General features: G+C 37.7%; 2 protein-coding genes and 1 pseudogene across 3 annotated transcripts in view; all 3 read left to right on the forward strand.

Moving 5' to 3' along the window:
- The first annotated feature begins 754 nt into the window (after positions 1-754).
- Positions 755-1,853, forward strand: LOC102504577 (annotated as a pseudogene).
- A 1,940-nt stretch (positions 1,854-3,793) lies between these two features.
- The window catches only part of LOC102523741 (hemoglobin subunit beta), a 32,409-nt gene continuing 16,766 nt past the window's right edge, over positions 3,794-19,436 (forward strand). Inside the window, exons 1-3 of the mRNA XM_032490513.1 lie at positions 3,794-3,827; positions 4,925-4,972; positions 6,254-6,260. Coding sequence (XP_032346404.1) covers positions 3,794-3,827; positions 4,925-4,972; positions 6,254-6,260 — 89 coding nt within the window. The remainder of the gene's footprint in view (positions 3,828-4,924; positions 4,973-6,253; positions 6,261-19,436) is intronic.
- On the forward strand, positions 9,549-11,204 carry LOC102522983 (olfactory receptor 51B2). 2 transcript variants are annotated; one of them, XM_006195446.2, is made up of 2 exons: positions 9,549-9,901; positions 10,410-11,204. In XM_006195446.2, the coding sequence occupies exons 1-2, from the start codon at positions 9,693-9,695 to the stop codon at positions 11,134-11,136; spliced, it is 936 nt and encodes a 311-aa protein (XP_006195508.2). In that variant the 5' UTR covers positions 9,549-9,692; the 3' UTR covers positions 11,137-11,204. The 2 variants fall into 2 exon arrangements, with proteins under 2 accessions (XP_006195508.2, XP_032345098.1); XM_032489207.1 differs by having other exon boundaries at positions 9,549-9,891; positions 10,400-11,204.

The raw sequence follows: 19,436 nt of genomic DNA on the forward strand, positions 1-19,436 counted from the left end.
AAAGATGGCATATGTTTGTTACTCACAAGATCATGAGGTTTGCATCCTTAATGTTCAGTCTAGGACTTCATTTATGTAGGGAACATCAACTTCTACTTACTGAATCAATGAGCACATAGTATAAATGGTGGATCCAAAATGAAAGTGCTGACCTCTTTCCTACAATATAAAATATGCTCACAATAGAGAGAAGAAGAAACTAGAAGACAAAACTAGAAATCAACAAAATGTCTTGGATTTCAGGTGAGATCAGGTCAGACATTCAGATAAGCTCTAATAGAGAAGTCTGACCAAGATAATGAGCTATTAGAAAATATTAGAAGCAGAGGACTAGGGTGAGAAATTTATGAAGGAAGGATACAAGTTAGGCAAAATTCTGTACAGGTGCTGTGATTTATTATTTTTCAAATGAGATGGCAAAAATAATTTTATGGTCTAAGAAGTGTACTATATAGCTTGTGGTTAGCTTGAGTTAGGAATTTCTGTAAGTATAAACTACATTCTGAATTTTGAAAAATTAGTATGGTAAAATGTAAAATATTTTGGGTATGATTTTTGTACTGATTACATTTTGAAATGATAATATTTTGGCTATAGCAGATAAAATATATATTAAAAGTATTTATAACTATACTTTTTATGCTTTTTAATGTGGCTGCTAGAAAGTTTAAAATCATGTATGTGGCTTAAATTGCATTTCTACTGGGCAGGAAATTTAGAGAAAGCTTTATTTTTTTCATCTCAGGGACCCACCATGTGGTCCAACATCAGTGCTGCTCCTTTTCTACTGACTGGCTTCCCAGGTCTGGAGAAATTTCATCCTTGGGTCTCCATCTCCTTCTTTGTCATCTATGTGTCCATACTCCTCGGCAATGGCACCCTCCTCTTCCTTATCTGAGAAGACCATACTCCTTACGAGCCTATGTACTACTTTCTAGCTATATTGGCAGCCACAGACCTTGGAGTGACTTTGACAACGATGCCCACTGTGCTTGGTGCTCTGTGGCTGGATCACAGGGAGATCAGCCATGGAGCCTGCTACTTCCAGGCCTATCTAACCCACTCACTCTCTGTTGTGGAGTCCGGAGTCTTGCTCGTCATGGCCTATGATCATTTTATTGCCATCCACAACCCCCTGAGATACACCTCCATTCTCACCAATACTAAGCTGGTGAAGATAGGTCTAGGGGTTCTAATGAGAAGATTGATACTTATTGTGCCCATAATCATCACCCTCTCCAGATTCCCTTACTGCAGATCCCATGTCCTGTCCCATGCCTTCTGCCTGTACTAGGATGTGATCAAACTGGCTTGTGCTGACATAGCCTTCAATAGACTCTATCCTATACTCCTGGTTTCTCTAACTGGTTTCTTGGACTCTGTGCTTATCCTTATCTCTTATGTCCTAATCTTTAATACCGTCATGGGGATTGCATCAGGTAAAGAGCAGGCTAAGGCTCTAAATATTTGTGTCTCCCATATCAGCTGTGTTCTGGTTTTCTACATCACTGTGACTGGGCTGATCCTCATTCACCAATTTGGGAAATATGTGCCACATGTGTTTCATATTATCATGAGCTATGTCTATTTCTTCTTCCCCCCATTTATGAATCCAATAATTTATAGCATTAAGACCAAGCAGATACAGGATGGCATCAATTGCCTTTTCTCTTTCCAGAGACTCTGAACATGATCTACTAACTGTGGGGGTTCTCCCCACTGTTGGATGGGTTTCTTGGCAAAATGGACTATATAATGCCAGTGTATCTCAGAATCAAAAGGATTGGAATTCCTGTCATGTAAAAGACACAGGGCCATAGCTCTGATTCTCACCCGCTTGCTCATAACACACCCCCAATGACATTAAATTTGATTCTATTGCTCTGGTTGGTAAATTGTCTGCTTTATTTCCTAAATGGCAGAATCACTTGTCTCAATGGTTACCTGAAGTCAATGACACTTGAAATTGTTTCAGAGTCTACACAAAAAGAGGAGAATGTGATAGCTTGATGGAGTTCTCCAGCACTCTGAGGAAAAGAGTTCAAAAATTTTCTTTATGCCTAACAGTGCATCAGAGATGACGAAGGGTCTTTGACAACCCCATTGGTGCTGCATGGTGGCAGGGCGGGTCAGAAGTAGATGAGAGTAAGATATTCAGACCAAGAGAGGTCTTGCTGCCAAAACAACCAAATGCCAAACAAGAACTCAGATTCCAGCAGATGCCAGCATGGCTAGATGCCCACCAAGGATTAGTGAAAAGATTCTGAGTTGATGATATCCAGTGCCTTCCATTTAATGGGTTCAGGAGTCCAAATAAACTATAATAAAATAGTTCCATTTCTTACACACCTGAGTTCTGGTTCCATGTTCTGCAATTCCTAACCTCTATACATGCTTAATGAAAAAGTGATCCTAGTCATGGAAGCATTCTAATAGTATGTTTGCAGAGGCAACATTTTGTCTTTTTTTCCTGAATTGGGGGGTTGTTGATCAACTGCCTTCAGGAAATATTGTAATTTTGTAGTCATGGAACACATAAGATATTTAAAGAAACTTCACTTAGGTCTTCTCATGCATTTTATTCCTTGCAGAGTTCAACATGACCAGAATGTATACATCAACAATATAGGAAGAGAAGCTTTATTTTATTAGTTCAACAGGGGTAGGAAAGGTTAGATAGTTTGATGCATATTAAGCAAAATTGTAGACACTATGTTGGTGAATGAACTATCAATATATTCAATCAATGACTAGTCCATGGCTTTTTCTTTCTTTTTTTGAAAAGGAGATGCGTGTTCCCATGTTACCAAGATCTTTGGAGTGACTTCCTATAACCGATAGATTCTCCTGTAATCAAATTTACTTCTCCATTGAAGATGGTTATTTACAAAATAACCTTTGGAAGCCATTGATTTCCATCATTGTTTGCTCTCATTCTTAATTCTCTTAGCATTCCCCCCTCATTTTAATTGTTTTTTTCCTGTTGGTTTTGTGAGAGAAAAGAATGAGTAGAACAATTGACATGTGTAACCCCATCAGTTTAAAAATATTTTTTTAAAAGGATGTAGAACAACTTAAAAATAGGAAAAAATATACATTTAACAAAACTGTAAGGCAACATGACATAAGTAAGTCTAAGATAAAAAGTGTCTATAATAGAGAGGTACCTGGAAACAAATTCTAAGGGAAACAATGAAACAAACATGGTAAATCCACATTTATAAACTAAAGAAGATGTTACAGGGGGAGGGTATAGCTCAGTGGTAGAGTGTGTGCTTAGCATGCACGAGGTCCTTGGTTCAATCCCCAGTAACTCCATTAAAATAAATAATAATAAACAAATAAAAGTAAATAAAACCTGATATCCCCCCTAATTTAAAGAAAAAAAAAAGGGATAAAATACTCGGCTTTAAAAAGAAAAAATAGAGGGAAAAAAGAATAAGAAAAATAAAAGTTAAAAAATACAGTGACAATTTAGATTGTCAAATTAAAAAAATTAAAAGATGTAACAGTCATGATCTTATGTTCTTATTATCAAAATAAATAAGCATAAGCATCTAAGAAATATAAGAAGAGATTATAGAAATGTGGTTCTCAATCAGCTCTAATTATTATATCATCTTATTTTTGTATACAATTATATGATTCATTTTACAATATGCTATTATAATAGGGAATATGCTATTCCATTTAAAAAAGCTAAACCTATAATCATTTTTACACCTTTGTATATAGTAAATCTACCTGTGTCAAATTAGTCATAGGACACACAATTTAAAACAAATCACACAGCATGGCAGAAAGAATGTGGATTTTGAAGAAAAAAGGTACCTCTATGCTTGTCTTCTTTACATACATTTGCGATCTTGAACAAGTTAATTAAACTCTGAGTCTCAGTAAATTCATCTATCAATAATAACAAAATGCACCTTGGAAGAGCTTTTCTTTGTGGATTCGAGAAAATGCATATTGCCATTGACACTCATGTGTTCTGTTAATTACATTAACGTCATTATCGCTGGCAAAGACAAGTCTGAAAGTTTTGACCTGTCAAAATACGTTAAGAAGGAACAACATTCAACCAGCAGAAAACTATTAAATGATACATTTTATATAATGAAATATATAGCTAAAATTATAAGTGTTAAATAACCTTTTAAAATTATTATTTTCAAAAAATGAAAATGATTATCAAGCTTTCTCCCTCAGTTACTCCCAACATTGCTTTCTCTTACAATCCCAGGGCCTCCAGCCCAATGACATGCTTACTTCTGATTCCTTCTTGTCTTCATTTACCCTCACATCCTGGATGGACTTTATTGTTCAGTTCTTTACCCTTTTTTTTTTTTTTTTTAAATGGAGGTATGGGGATTGAACCCAGGACCTCGTGCATGCTAAGCATGTGCTCAATCACTGAGCTATATTCACCCCCCTGTTCAGTTCTTTAGAGACTTTATGTCAGTATCTTATGGTTTTTTGTTTGTTTGTTTCTTTTCAATCCATTTTAGACATTTTCCTCCTCTATATTCTTCCGAGAAAACATAACAAACAAAGCAAAATTATCCCTTATTGAGCTTTTAACATTTCCAGGTTTTCACCAACATTTACATAAATTAATTTACACACATTTTACCAGCAATTTTAGGAGTATTTATTTAATCATCACAACAACCATTTCAAGAACTTCTATCATCCTCATTTTACAGATGAGGAAGCTAAAATGCAGTGTGTAGTGAAGACACCAAACCATAAGAAATTAGGGCTCACACACAGACTGGCTCAAGTCCATGTTCTTAACAACTAATTATAGTAATTTGAAACAAAGATTCAAATTTAATTTAATCTGATGATTGATCATTCTCAAGTCTCTTCTGCTCTCACATTTGTTTTCTAAACTCAAGGCACACGTAACAGAACTGCCTAGGAGACATTTCTACTTGCACACTTACAGACGCAGAATGCCCTAAACTGAGTGGGTTCCCTTAATTCTTTTTCCAAATTTAGTGTATAAGACAAAGCTTAGTGCTAAAGAGTCAAACAACAAATAATTGTTGATGACTTAAAAAAACTGTTTTCTTCCTGTGATCCTTTTCTTATTATATGGAACTGCTCTCCACTCAGGTAAAATCAGAAAAGCAGACATTATCTTTCACTACTTTTTCTCCTCAATCTACCACCATCAGTCAGCCACCAACCTCTCTACTTCCTGAGTCATAGAATCTCACTCCCATCCAATTCTATCCAGCCCTACTGACAACACCTCATCATAGCCACACCAATACTATTTCTCACCTGGATTATTGCAACTGTATTTTATACTCTCTTCACCCACTTCTCTACTTTTCCAATGTCTTCCTCAAACTTTAAACAAAGAAAAGATATAATAATGATTATCTGGTTATGTCCCCTTCCCCCCTTATTTCATACTCATTGCTCTTAGGGTAAAGTCCAACCTCCTTAAATGACCCTACCTGATTAGAACCTGCAACCACAGATACATTTTGTGTCAAATTTTCCAACATGTTTTGTTTTAGCTATTCTAAAAATTTTTAAAAATTCATCATATTTTGTCTTGCTTTTGGCCTCCCATCTTCCCTCTGGAACTAAACTCTACCGTACTTACAACTATCATATTCCTTATAATTTCATTGCTCAGTTATCAGCTTAAGTCACAATTTTTCTGGGAAGTTTTCTCTGATCCCGCAAATATTTTCTATGTATTCTCCTTAGCATGCTTTTTTTTTTTTTTTTTTTTTTTTTTTTTTACGGGGGAGGTAATTAGGTTTATTTATTTATTTACTTATTTTTAGAGGAGGTACTAGGGATTGAACCCAGGGCCTCATGTATGTTAAGCACACACTCTACCACTTGAGCTATACCCTCCCCTTCCCCCTCCCCTAGCATGCTACCTTTCATATAGTAATGACAGTGTTACGAGCATTTATGGTAAATATTTTCTCTCTAGTACTCATGGCATGGTTACAGTCTGTGAATAAAGAGATCATGTTCCTCCTTGTTAACCTGACACAAAATGATCAATGATCTAAAGATAATGTAATTCGAAGATTACCTTGACTGTCCCCCTACACTGGGCTATTAAGAAATCCACTGATGCTCTTCTGGATAAGAACTTATTTCTCCAAAGAAACAGGAAAGACAAAAATGCAACTGGAGTCATAACCTCTATGAGCAACAATGGTATATGTGACCCCTGAGAGAAACTAGCATACATTTGGAACTGAAGGTTCTCCAGAGGCCCACGCAGATGGAAGATCCCAGGTAAGACGGCAAATACTACAGCCAGATCACTTTTCTTTAGGAAACATTGACTGTTTCCTGAGGATATTGATTGATGCCTGAAAAGCCTGAGGGCCTTGATTGAGTGGCTCTGCTCCTCCCAGAAAGAGGAGGGAGGGTAGAGAGACCCAGGAGTCTCCTGAGTGGCTATAGAGCTAAAACTCTGGGGAGGTGATTCCTACATGCATGAGGTTTATAAAGGGGCCTCTTGAGGAGGCTGAGTGAGGGAATCACCTGGACTGAGTCTTCAAATAGGGCAGCAGTGAATCCCTATTCCAGGAGCAAGACTGGAGTCGGGGAGTGTCAGGAACAGAAAAATGGAAGGACACCTCTCCCTTCTGATGTTAGATGCAACCAAGGAAAGAATTTAACTTTTTGCCAGAGGCTTGCCTAGAGGGAAGATCCCAGCTGAGGTGAGGAACTCGGCAGCACAGGCTTTTTCATTCTTTTAAATAAGGGTGTTCAAGGAACTGAATGAGATTTGGCTTTTCTCCTCTGGGACCCTTGATCGGCACAGGATGACTGTGTGTGCCCAGAATTAACTGTGGCTTTGTGTGCTCTTATCCTTTGTCTGGTAGAGGTCTCTAGGCTTTATCAGATCCTAACAGCAGACCGTGTGTTTACCATAGGAACTCTCTCTTAGAAAAGGCAGGGGTCCTTGTTAGCGAGACTCATCAGGAAAATTCCTGGGATTCTGACCTTGGCTCATCACCCTAGAGTCTATGGGGGCCTCTCCCTCATCCCGCTCCAGAGGAATGGAGTATACAGAATTAAACCCAATTATAAACTCCTGGTTCACATTGTGAGCTTCCTCAAGACAGAGACTGTGCAATAAACACAGTGGCAGTCATGTGGCATGTGCTCCCAAATTCTGTGCAGAGTCAAAATGGTACTTTCCACTTGTCCCAGATGATACAGAGAAATGATGCTTCTACTGCCTGTTTATACTTTCATGTACACATTGTCCCTTGAAGGACCGTACATCAGATATTGATAAGACAAGACCCCCAGAACCCTAAGAGGTCACTAAAGAAAATACACGCTCTTGGGAGCCGCCTATCAATTTCAGGATCATAGTTTCCCCATCTATAGCCAGACAAAGTAATTATTAAGCACCTAGTATAATTTTCTTAACATTTATCAGGAAATAAACCCATACACAGCCAGGCTATTTTAATGGCATTTTTGCTACATAATACAGGCTTGGGAGGATGCATACAGTATGGTCTCACATCTGAGGAAACTGACTATAGGATGCCTAAGCTTGAAGACAGTATCCTTTTTTTTTTTTTTTTTTTTTTAAGTGGAGGTAATTCGGTTTATTTATTTATTTAATGATTTAATGGAGGTACTGAGGATTGAACCCAGGACCTTGTGCCTGCTAAGAGTGCACTCTACCACTGAGCTATACCCTCCCTGGCCCCCTTGAAGAAAGTATCTTGTACTCTTAGAAATCCACAAACTTTCTTCTGGATAAATATCAGGGTCCTCTTTTACTCCTGTGATGTTTTCTCCTTGTGTTTTCTCTTTATTCCAAAAGGCTCAGGGACATGACCTGCTTTTCTAAGAGCAACCACAGCCTTCTCTGTATCTTGTTATTTTTCTGACCCACACCTAGCTATGGAGAGAAACACAGTCTCTGTTTCTCAAACATTGTTCTGCTCATAAGAAACAGTAAAAACATGTGTCGATTTGGTCTTGAATGTTTTATTAAATGTCTCTGCAAAGACCTAATTTTCAGGGAGTAGCTCACAGAAATTTTACAAAGTCTCTATAGTCTGGAAATATAGTTAATTATTCTGCATTTCTTTTCTTAGATGAATCCAGGACCTTATGCACTGCTGCATATTTTTATCCCTGGGGATAGTTCACTATCTCACCCATCTGTCTTTCTCTTCCTTTTATACATTACTCTCTCATCCATGTTTTTAAACCAGAAGCTTTGAGGAATAAAACAACATTTGCATAATAATCGTAATTTAAACCTCTATGTGACTTAATTGTGCTTTAATTTTAGGGAACTTGCAGTGTTGGTGATTTCTATCCCAATGAGTATCCTGCTTATACAGACACAACCTCAGAGCATTCTCTTACACAAGATTTAGATTCTTTGTGATTTGTCCTGATTCTGATCTATTTCTGATATTATGGATATCTTATGAAGGAGGGAAGTATTCCACTGCTCGGTACTGAGACATGTCTTGATGCTTCTGAATTTATGGTAAAATAAGACTTCAGCATAAAAGGTACTAGGTTCTTTATTTTGGGTTGTGGGAACCAAGAAAATGGAAATAGCGTAGATGATTGATACCTTTCAGCTCTCAGAATATTATAATGTGACCGGTCACATGAGCAACAGCTCATCAAGAGGTAAGTATTGGAAGAAAAAGAGATAGAGATATGAGGAGACATAGAGAAAGAACTTGAACCTTCAATTAACGTCAAGTAATTTTGGAAAGGGCGGATGCAGAAAGAGAACCAGTGAATGGCGAAGGAGCAATGAAAACTATCATGTGAGGATATTTGGAGGGAATGAAGTAATCAGTCAGGTGGAAGAATAAAAAAGCATCTACCTCCAAAGACAGAATAGATATGACACGTTTAGAACAGTGCTTCTCAGATATCACTGTGCATCTGAACCACCTGGGGATTGTGATAAAATGCGCATTTTGATTCAATGGGTTGGAAGTGGATTCCAAGGCTGTACGTCCAACAAACCCTCGTACTTAATTGTTAATTGTGGCTGGCTATGGCTTCTGATAGCCAGCCTCTAGAAAGGGGTAACTGGTGGAGTGACAAAGCAATTGGAAGTGATGGTAATGCTTATTGCATTCCATCCAACACTGATACTCGGTTTCAAAAGCAAACAAAGAAAAGCATTTTAGCTGAAAGTATTTATCATGATTGTGAAAGACAAAATTAAAATCAAAATTGAATGTGCCCCTAAAGTTACCAATCACAGCAAGAAAGCAGTTAAGTAAGATTCTTACCCCTTTGTAATCATTCATCTTGCTTGTTGTTGCTATCACTATTGTTGCAAAAAAAAAAAAAAAAAAAAAAACCCACGCATACACACAATATGAGAATAGGAAATAGGAAAAATTAGGAAATAGGAAAAATTAATGTAAATGTTTCTTTTAATTTGAGAAAAAATTAACCACTAACCTAATATTTTTTTTTCTAATTATGGAAAGACCAGTATAACTCATCTTAAGTGTAACATGCGTATCTCTACTCTTCTGCAGGAAAATACTTGCAGTTACATTTATCTCATCAATTAATTATCCACAAGTATGAAGATTGTGATGGAGGCTTCTTTGCTACATTATCACTGAAAAATCTGGGTTCCTGGGTAGAAGGTTTCTAGAAGGCTGCTCTCCCCCTGTGCACATACTATGTGGCCCAATAGGAGTGCTGCCCCCTTCCTGCTGACCGGCTTCCCAGGTCTGGAGGCAGCCCATCACTGGATCTCCATCCCCTTCTTTGCAGTCTACGTCTCTGTGCTTCTTGGCAATGGTACCCTCCTCTACCTCATCAAGGATGACCATGGTCTTCATGAACCCATGTACTATTTCCTTGCCATGCTGGCAGGCACAGATCTTGCCGGGGCCAGCTGGCAAATCAACAGGTCCTGATAGCATGGCTGAGAGACTGAGAAAGAAAGAGACAAGACAAAGAGTGGGGTCGAGAGGGATGCACTTCAAGCCTGCAAGACGCTAGGCTAAAAGTTGCCGTCCGCTTTATTTTTAAAGTTACTTATATACTATTTCTACTTTTATTGATTTACTACATGTCCAGTTGTAAAAGACAAATGTCTCAATCTTTAAGGTTTACAAATTCTAGCAAAACATTTTAACTATAGCTTTTAAGATCCTTATCACTCCGGCCATAAACTAGATCCTACTTACCTAAATTCCTTAACCTCTCTGAAGCAGAGCATCTTAAAGAAAAACATTTGGTGGCTATATATCTTTATTAACTCTCAGGGTGGCGGGACAGGGAATGTCTCTTTGATCATTCCCAGAGCCCTGCTTCCAGCACTTTAAGGTTTTTAGGCCTTTTGTCTTTGCTTTCAGCCCTCAGGTTATGAGGTGGCTCCCCGCAGATCTGATGGTGACATTGACCACGATGCCAACAGTAATGGGTGTCTTATGGGTGAATCACCGAGACATAAGCCATGGGGCCTGCTTCCTGCAGGCCTATTTCATTCACTCCCTTTCCATTGTAGAATCGGGTGTCTTGCTTGCCATGGCCTATGACCATTTCATTGCCATCCGCACCCCTCTGAGGTACAACTCCATTCTTACCAATTCTCGGGTGATGAAGGTAGGATTGGGGGTAATAATAAGGGGCTTTTTATCGCTTGTGCCCCCAATTCTGCTGCTTTTTTGGTTCCCATATTGCCATTCCCATGTTCTTTCCCATGCCTTTTGCCTCCATCAGGATGTCATGAAACTCGCCTGTGCCGATATTACCTTTAATCATGTATACCCAGTTATTCTGGTTGCTTTGACTTTCTTCCTAGATGCTCTGATTATCTTCTTCTCTTATATCCTCATCCTTAAGACAGTGATGGTCATTGCCTCAGGAGAGGCACGAGCTAAGGCCCTCAACACGTGTGTCTCCCATATCAGCTGTGTCCTAGTCTTTTACATCACAGTGATTGGCCTGACTTTCATCCACAGGTTTGGGAAGCATGCCCCACATGTGGTCCACGTTACCATGAGCTATGTCTACTTTCTCTTTCCTCCATTCATGAACCCCATAATATACAGCATCAAGACCAAGCAGATTCAGAGAAGCATTGTTTGCCTATTTTCTGTGCACAGTAGGGCTTGAGACTCTATTTCAGAATCTTGAGATCTCTAGGATTTTTTTGCCTTTCCTATTATTGGAAGAGAACCTAGTTTTTATACGCATACTTTTTTTACACTTATACCTTTTTTTTCAGAGATAGATGAGATTTTTAATTATTACATAAATCTAGACATTGACTTGAACAGATAGAGAATCCTTCATTAGAATATTTATTATAGCATATATAATATATTATATATTTTAATCTGCATGTGAGAATATGCATATTAGAATATATAATACTATGTTAGAATATGTATAATATATATTGCAATAAAGAGTATAAGTGCCAGTGACCTTGGGGAAAGGGATATAGGAAAGAGTGAGATGGGACATTACAGATCCTGTCTGTAAAGGAAGAATAAGCACTACTTTAGAAAACATCAAGATAAGCTGACTAAAATAGCCTGGTTCAAACATGGGTGATCTGAAAAAAGAGGTAGTTTGGAGGTACATTTTGTGTATTCTATACAAAAAAATTAGAATGACATATTTATCATTTTCTCGTATCTATGTTTTGTATCTAACTGTATTGGAAATGCTGTTGCTCTGTAAGGAAACAAACTTTGGAGAGGAAAATTAGCAAATGTACAGAATTCTAGAAAGCTTACTTCTGAAACTTCAGTCTCCCTTAGCATATCCATGTATTTTATCATTAGAGGGAAACTGATACGATTAAGACTTCAATAGCAACCAACTAATCTCCTATCAGCTAGTTGAAGCCAGATTCCCCATCAATCCTTTCCTTCATTCCAAAGGCTGCTGTACACCCACGCAACTAATTTTCTTCTTTTCAGCTTTCTACTGTACCTCCTGATATTTCACCCCAGGTTTCCATCTCTCCTCCCTTGCTTCTTACATAAAAGAACTCAGGGCTTTTTTACTTTACGACATTTTCCTGCTAATCAGGGCAGAAAACCTGGCAAAAGTAATGTTATGCACTGATAACAATAGTTTCTTCCTTCAACCTTCTTCGAACTCTTTGAGTCTTTATGCTGTTCATTTTGGTTGAACTGTGGTCTACAGTCTATTGTTAATGTTATAGATAATTAACTTATTCATCTACTGTTAGTTCTGTGCTATTAAATGGATCTAGTCTGGTTATGAGTAGGTGGCCAAAAAAGTTATAATGTTCATTGCTCTCTGAAGACTGCTGTTTCTTCCTATTTCTAAGCTGATTCTTCTACTTGAACCTCCTTCCCACATTCTATTTGCTGATTGAAAACTTATGGAAATAATCAGTCCAGTCTAGATTCTCTCTGTCTCACCTAAGGGACTCTCCATACTGATGTTCTCTCGAGGCAATGAGCACTCTAAGAATATTCCAGTAACTTCAACAGGGAAAAAACTCATCTATCATTTTCACTGGAGAAAGCTAGTATCAGTTGCCTCCACTTTCATTATCCTCTCCCTAAATGCAGTGTATACAGAGATGCATTGTCTAACAATGAAGAGCCAGTGAATCCTCAATGTGAAAAATACGACATATAAGATTTACTGTATTATTTAGAAACATGTATAAGCAATAGAAGTTGCAGGTAGAGAAATTGACTCTGGCTCTTTTAAGCTAGTAATTGGATTCCAATTGGCATTTAATTGGAAGAATATTAGGGTGGCATTCAGAATTACTCGCAAAATGTTCAGGCAACAAGGCATTTCCCATGAAACAAGTAGTAAATGTCCATCAATTCTCTTTTAGCAGAAACAGGATCTACTTCTGCAGCTATGAACCTGAGTCCTGAGGACACCACTGTTACAACGTCCATTCTGTACACATTAGTCTTTTCTTTTCATATCAGTTTTGAATCAAGTTATAGGATTCAATTTGCTTTGTTTTAATCATTTTTGAACCAAGTTGTAGAATCTACATATTAGAGCCTGGATGAGACTGTGCCCTGGATTTGGGGGTTGGGGAGAGCAAAATTCTCCTTTTCGCTTCTGTGGTGGGGCGGAACTAATAAAAAATGAAATGGTAAATAATGAGAGATTCCTTCAAATTTGGAGGGATATTTGGATACAGAACAACTCAAAACTAATACATGTCTACTCCTGCAGCATTTAGTCATTATGCATCTGGTTAGCGATGGTCCTTGGAAAGCTGGACATGAGGGTTCTATTCATTGTTATTTTGGTTTTGGTTGTCTTTCTCTACATACCACTTATTCTTATGAAGTTGATATATTGCGTGTATTTCATTTAGGGACATAGGTTTCTAGTTACCTTTGCCATTTAGTCTGAAATGGGCATCATTCTAAAAAAATGAACTATATATAAGGAAACTGCACCCCAATTGAGCACTACAAGGATGTCAAGAAAATAAAAAGTTTGGTGGTGGTAAACATTTAAGTCATGTAAAAGATTTTTGTAAAAATGGCAAATGCAGTGTATTGCCCTATTTCCAAAAAATTATTAGAAAGGGAGCTACAGTGTTGTTCCCTTGATTGTTATAAGAAGACAGCCTACAGCGATAAATGTGGGACACAAATTTAGAGGCAATGTGCTAGAAAAAAATTAGGTTGCAGAACTCTTATGTTCAGAAAAAGAAACAGATATCTAAATATAAATAAGAAGTTACTGGGATCAAGTTGAGAACCCAAATTTACTAACTTAGTAACAAGTGATGCCATAATATGATTTTACAATCTATTAATCTTTAAGCAGCCTGTATCAATAGCACAGGGAACTATATTCAATAGTTTATAGTAACCTGGAATGAAAAAGAATGGGTACATATACATGTATAATTGAATCACTATGCTGTATACCAGAAACTAACACAACACTGTAAATCAACTATGATTCAATAAAAAATGGGAAAAAATCAGTGGAGATAAACGACAGAATGAGTATTGAAAATTACTGATTTTTAAAAATAAATGTACATGTATAGATTTTAATTTTAAATAAAACTCTTAGCATATGCATTCTTTTTTTTATAATTCCTTGCTTTGAAAAAAAAACTTTTCATTAATAAATCAATAGTTACCTACTGATCCAGTCATATATAAGGATATTTACAGTACAATTTAAGTAAACACAGTGTCTTTCCATACAAGTGCAGCTTTGAGACAAGTCTCTTAGTCTCCGTTTTTCCTCTGACCTCTACCACTTGTTTTGCTAAACCTATAACCCTCCTACACAGAAAGATCTTGAGTTAGTACTGACCTGAAAGCAGGAGGCATGTCTATGCTTTCCTCTGGAGAGATTATCAAGTCAGGACAGTTTAATCCCTAGCATACCCTGAGTTCAGCCAGGGCAGTAATTGTGTTTCCCCATCAGCTTGTGGTCTTCCCAAAGATGACTACCTGCCATTCTCTAACCCTCCAAAGCTGTTATTGTAGTCCTTTAAAAAGCATGTTATTTGTGGAGTCTGGCTAGGGTTGATTTATTTAATTTGTGACAGACTTCAATTTCTTACAGTCATAGCAAACATCCTGGTTCAGGCATTATTCCAAGAATTATACATGAATTAATCTGTTGCATGTTCATGATCATTTAGCAGTTCTTAAGAAGGGCCCCCCAAAATCTAAGCAACACTGAACTTTCAAACATCCTGTGTTTTTTAAATTTATTTTTAAAATTTTTATTGAAGTATAGTCAGTTTACAATGTTGTATCAATTTCTGGTGTACAGCATTAGTGTTTCAGTAATACATATACACACATATATTTGTTTTCATATTCTTTTTCATTATAGGTTACTACAAGGTATTGAATATAGTTCCCTGTGCTATAAAAAAGAAACCTGTGGTCAAACATCCTGTTTATGGATACAGAATTTGTCAATTACTTAACAATTCTGATTTATGAATGGGAAGTGATCGTTTCAGACATTTCATGATGTAAACATGGTAATGAAGATGTTCTGATTTTTCTTTCCTTTACTTATATTTTTGCCTGAAATGTGAAAAATATATTAATACCACCACATTTTCAAACATTTTACTAAACCTCTTAAAAGGCCCTTTCTCTAGATCTGTCCTCTTCCCCTTCCTTTGTGGGTGGTTTGTGAGCATGGGCATGACTCTGCATACACCTGTGTGTGTGCGTGTGTGAGTAGGGTGTCTCCAGAAACACTCTCTGGCCATGGGATCTTCCCCAGCCCTCACCTCAGTCCCCAGTTTCTCCATCTGTGAAACAAGGTTATTGGACCTTCTCTCTCAATCTCTCACTCTCTTTCCTCTCTCTTAATTAGCATACCATAAAACTTACTAATGCAGGATGCAGAGCACTTCCCACATCCTAACATAACTCCCTCTCACTATGTTTTACAGTTATACTCTTCACCCCAACCCCTGACAATCACGTTTGTTTTTTAAAAAATGTCATATGAAAAATCATGTGACATGCAGTTTTTTTAAAGATTAACTTCTTTCACTTAGCACAATGCCTTTGAAATTCATTTAAGTTGTTGTGTTTGTCAATAGTTTATTCCCCTTTCATTGTTGAGAGGTAGTTCTTATATGGATATTCCATTACACGGATATTAACTGTTTTCCTGTCCTTTCCTGTCATAAAAGTTTCCAAGTAATTTTTAATTGGTTTGTGTGAGCCTCCACTCACGCTCCACTTTGATCGCCCTTTCCCTGTCTGTTTGTAAGACATTTCCCTCAGCCAGAAATCTCCCACAACCAAATTTTAGATGCCAGATCCTCCTATCTTTGTCCCTCTCTTACTCATGCACCTTCTAGAAATCCCACGTTCCTCGGTGTTTCTATATTATATATGTATATGTAATATATATAAAATTTCTCTCCTTATTTCCTGTCCATCTTATGGATGTGCTTTCATGAGACATCTTCCCCAAGCACTCCCTTTATCTGACTTCTTACCGATTCCCTTTAGAGCACTCACTAGCCTTGGCTCCTCTGATAGCCCACCCCAGCCTCTTGGCATGATTGTCAAACGTTATCACTGCTGAACAGCTGGATCCAAAAGTATTGTTGACAGATAGGGCAAGGGAACAAAACTAGCATAATGAATTGTGATAGGGATAAGCATAGGTACTGCCCTTAAGATTAAGCTTCAACTCTATAACTTTAAGTGGGAAATACAGGTATCTGTAAGGGGGCTTGAAAAGCTGAGGTGTGGAATCTGGCTCCTCACAGGAGCTCAGGGTATACCGGTAATAGGATAAAGTCAATTACATAGTCAAATCTTACTGTTACTACTCAATGCCCTGAGAGCTTCAAACCTTTATCTAATTCATCTTCACAAAAATTCTTAAGCTTTTGTTGTTGTTGTTCTGCCTAGAGCATTGGGCTTTGATTTGAGTAACTTTTCATTACAGTTCCTAATATACAGATGAAGAGATTGAGACTTAGGTGGGTTCCTTGGATAAGTTAAGGACTTTACCCAAAATCATACATCATGAAATTTAATAAGATAATATCAATACAAAAAGAGTTTGTGGTACAAGTGAGGGGAAAGTTTTCTGTCTTTGGTGTTCTGGTCAGATGAAAACAGAATAGTTAGTCCATGTGTCACACTTTAAAAGGGACCTTGCACACCTGCTGACGACTTGGGTGAGGAGTATAAAACATGAGGTATCACATCCAAAGGGCATGTGAGGGTGGGTGACCCTAAGAAGAAGGAGATTGGCAAGGCAATGTTTATGAGAATACGTAAGATCCACATCATGCCTGACTGTGTGAATGGGCTATATGTCTGAACAGTGTGTGAGCAACTTGGGCCTGTTTGCTCGTAAGTCCTCCCGTGCGCCTAGAGGTGTCAACTACTTTGTCTGTGGATGTCTGTTTCTCTGTAATCTCTATGCCTGGGCATCACTGTCTACTTCCCTGAATCTCAATGGAAGTGTGTATCATAGTAAACATCTAATAAATACCTGAGGGATCATTCAAAATTTACCCATTCACCAAAATTCATTGTCTAAATTCATTAAGTGTAACAGGTCTTACAATAGGTACTTGAGAAACAAAGGTGAATTAAATATAATCCCTAACTTAAAGGGCTGTGTAGCCGAGTTAGGGAGAAAGATGTGCAAACACAGATTTGATATACGTAGAAATGAGCTATAAAAAATGCAGCATATTCATCAGAAGTTTTGGGGATCTTAGAAAGGATGGTCAGCTCACACTGTCAGAGGCAGATCAGAGTTCACTAATATGGAGTGACTTTAAAAGAGAAAATGTACCAGAAATTCCCTTTCTGTGTCTTATCACATTGTCATGGTGGAACAGATGAAGACAACAAACACATTTTGAAAGGTGATATTTATGCCGGTTAGATGTTTTAACCTAAACTTGCCTTTGAGTGCTGAAAATGCATCCATTAACCTATTATTAAATATGAATTGAGGTAGGAATCTATACCTACAAAAGAACTGGAGAGAGGAAAACAGTTAACGGTGACAAAGGCTTTATAATTACAGACAGAAATTGAGAAGGGATTAGAAGAACTAAAGTTCATATAAAGAAAATGAGATGGGTAGATAACAGATCTATATAAAAGTGGCATTTTGATGAAAAAATAACAATTCCTATTCTGTGTTCCTTTATATAAAATTACTAAAATCTATTGTGGGAAGTTACAAGAAGGTACATTTTTAGAGCAATATAGGAAAGACATCTCAACAATCGGAGTTGTCCACTAATGGAACAGACTATCTCATAGATTGCCCACCACCATAAATATCTGAGAAAAAGCAGCAAAATTATTTACCAGCATTTAAATATTCAGGCAAAACATAGATGATTGTACAAAGCCTCTAAATGTCCTATGAACTCTGAGATTCTCAAATTGTTTGGAACTTTCTTGAACATTTTTTATGCAAGTGCATACATTATATGCCAATCAGAAACCTCTGGACATGACTGGGGATTTCCCATTTGTGACTTTGTTCTTGCTGCTTCCTTTAGAAATAGCTCTTGTTTTTATTTCCCTGACACCCTTTCCCACAGTCTACCTCAAATGAATAAGCACAATATGTTCTCTCCTCTTTTAAATTTGCATTGAACCTTATTTCTACAGAAGAAACTTTATTCTTCTTTGTAACAAATGATTGGTACTTAGAGTATTTATCCATTGAAAACTAGGAACTAGCTTTCAAAATACTTCTAGATGAACCACGCTTTACTCTATGTAGGAAGAAAGGAGGTTTATCTAATGCCAGCCCACAAGTCAATCCATAGAGCAGTGTGCCTGTCCATTGGCATGGTTCCCGAAAGTTCTGAGTGAGAGTTCTCCTCGGCATTCTGCTCATCACCATGTGGGTATAGGATGAACAGCTTCTCTTGAGAAACATGTAAAGGATCTTTGCGCTTTCCCTAAATTCACTGGTTGCAAATTTATTTGTCTCACATTTGAACTTTGACCCAGATTTCTGAATAGATATAAGACAAAAGGCCTCTGCAGTGCCTCTACCAGTCACGCCCACGGTGACTCACACCAAGAATCTTCTACTTCAATCTCACAGGCATCCCTAGCTCTCCCTGCCTGGATCCCCACCCCCTCGGTTTCTCTACACGTCCCCGTGGGCAGCACGGCCATTCTGGCCAATGTCAGGAAGGATCCTTCCCTGATGAACTGATGTTCCTTTCCACATGGGCTTAAATGCATCTGGTCTTTAGTTCTACCCATCCTCCCCACAGTTATGGGATCCTGTGTTTCAGTGCCACAGAGTTTAGCTTTCAAGCTTATGTCCAATAATGTTTCCTCCTTATATTATCCTTTATGGAATCCTCTGTACTGATGGCCAAACCCTTTGACTACCATGTGGGTACCTGCTCCTACCTGCGTTATGCCGCCATCTTTACTGCCAGAGTCATCTGCATGGTTAGCATCACAATCATTGGCTGTTATATCCTCCCTGTTCTTTTCTTCTATGAAGAGCTAACAGCTTTTCACTTCCTGCTCCCACATCTCTCTCCTTGAAAAAATGTTACTTTTGCCATGCCGTTCTCTGGAAGGGACTAACTTTCTCTTTCTCTTTTCAGAAAAAGACCTATGTTAAAACCTTGACAACATAATTCCATTCTGTATTCTTTTATTCCTACCTCTACCCATCTGTGATCCTATGTCCTGGCTCCAACTTCTCACACCCTCAATATACACACCAGGATATTTCAAAGATAATAACACTAATAACACTCCTTGTAATAGTAATAATAATCTAATTATTCTGCTGACTCTATGTACAAGGCATGAACAATATGCTAACTCATTATTTAAAATTTATTTTTCTTTTTCCCTTAACAGAGGCACTGGGGATCGAACACAGGACCTCATGCACACCAAGCACGTGCTCTATCACTGAGCTCTACC

This window comes from Camelus ferus, chromosome 10 (genome assembly GCF_009834535.1).
Source record: "Camelus ferus isolate YT-003-E chromosome 10, BCGSAC_Cfer_1.0, whole genome shotgun sequence".
Taxonomy (NCBI): Eukaryota; Metazoa; Chordata; class Mammalia; order Artiodactyla; family Camelidae; genus Camelus; species Camelus ferus.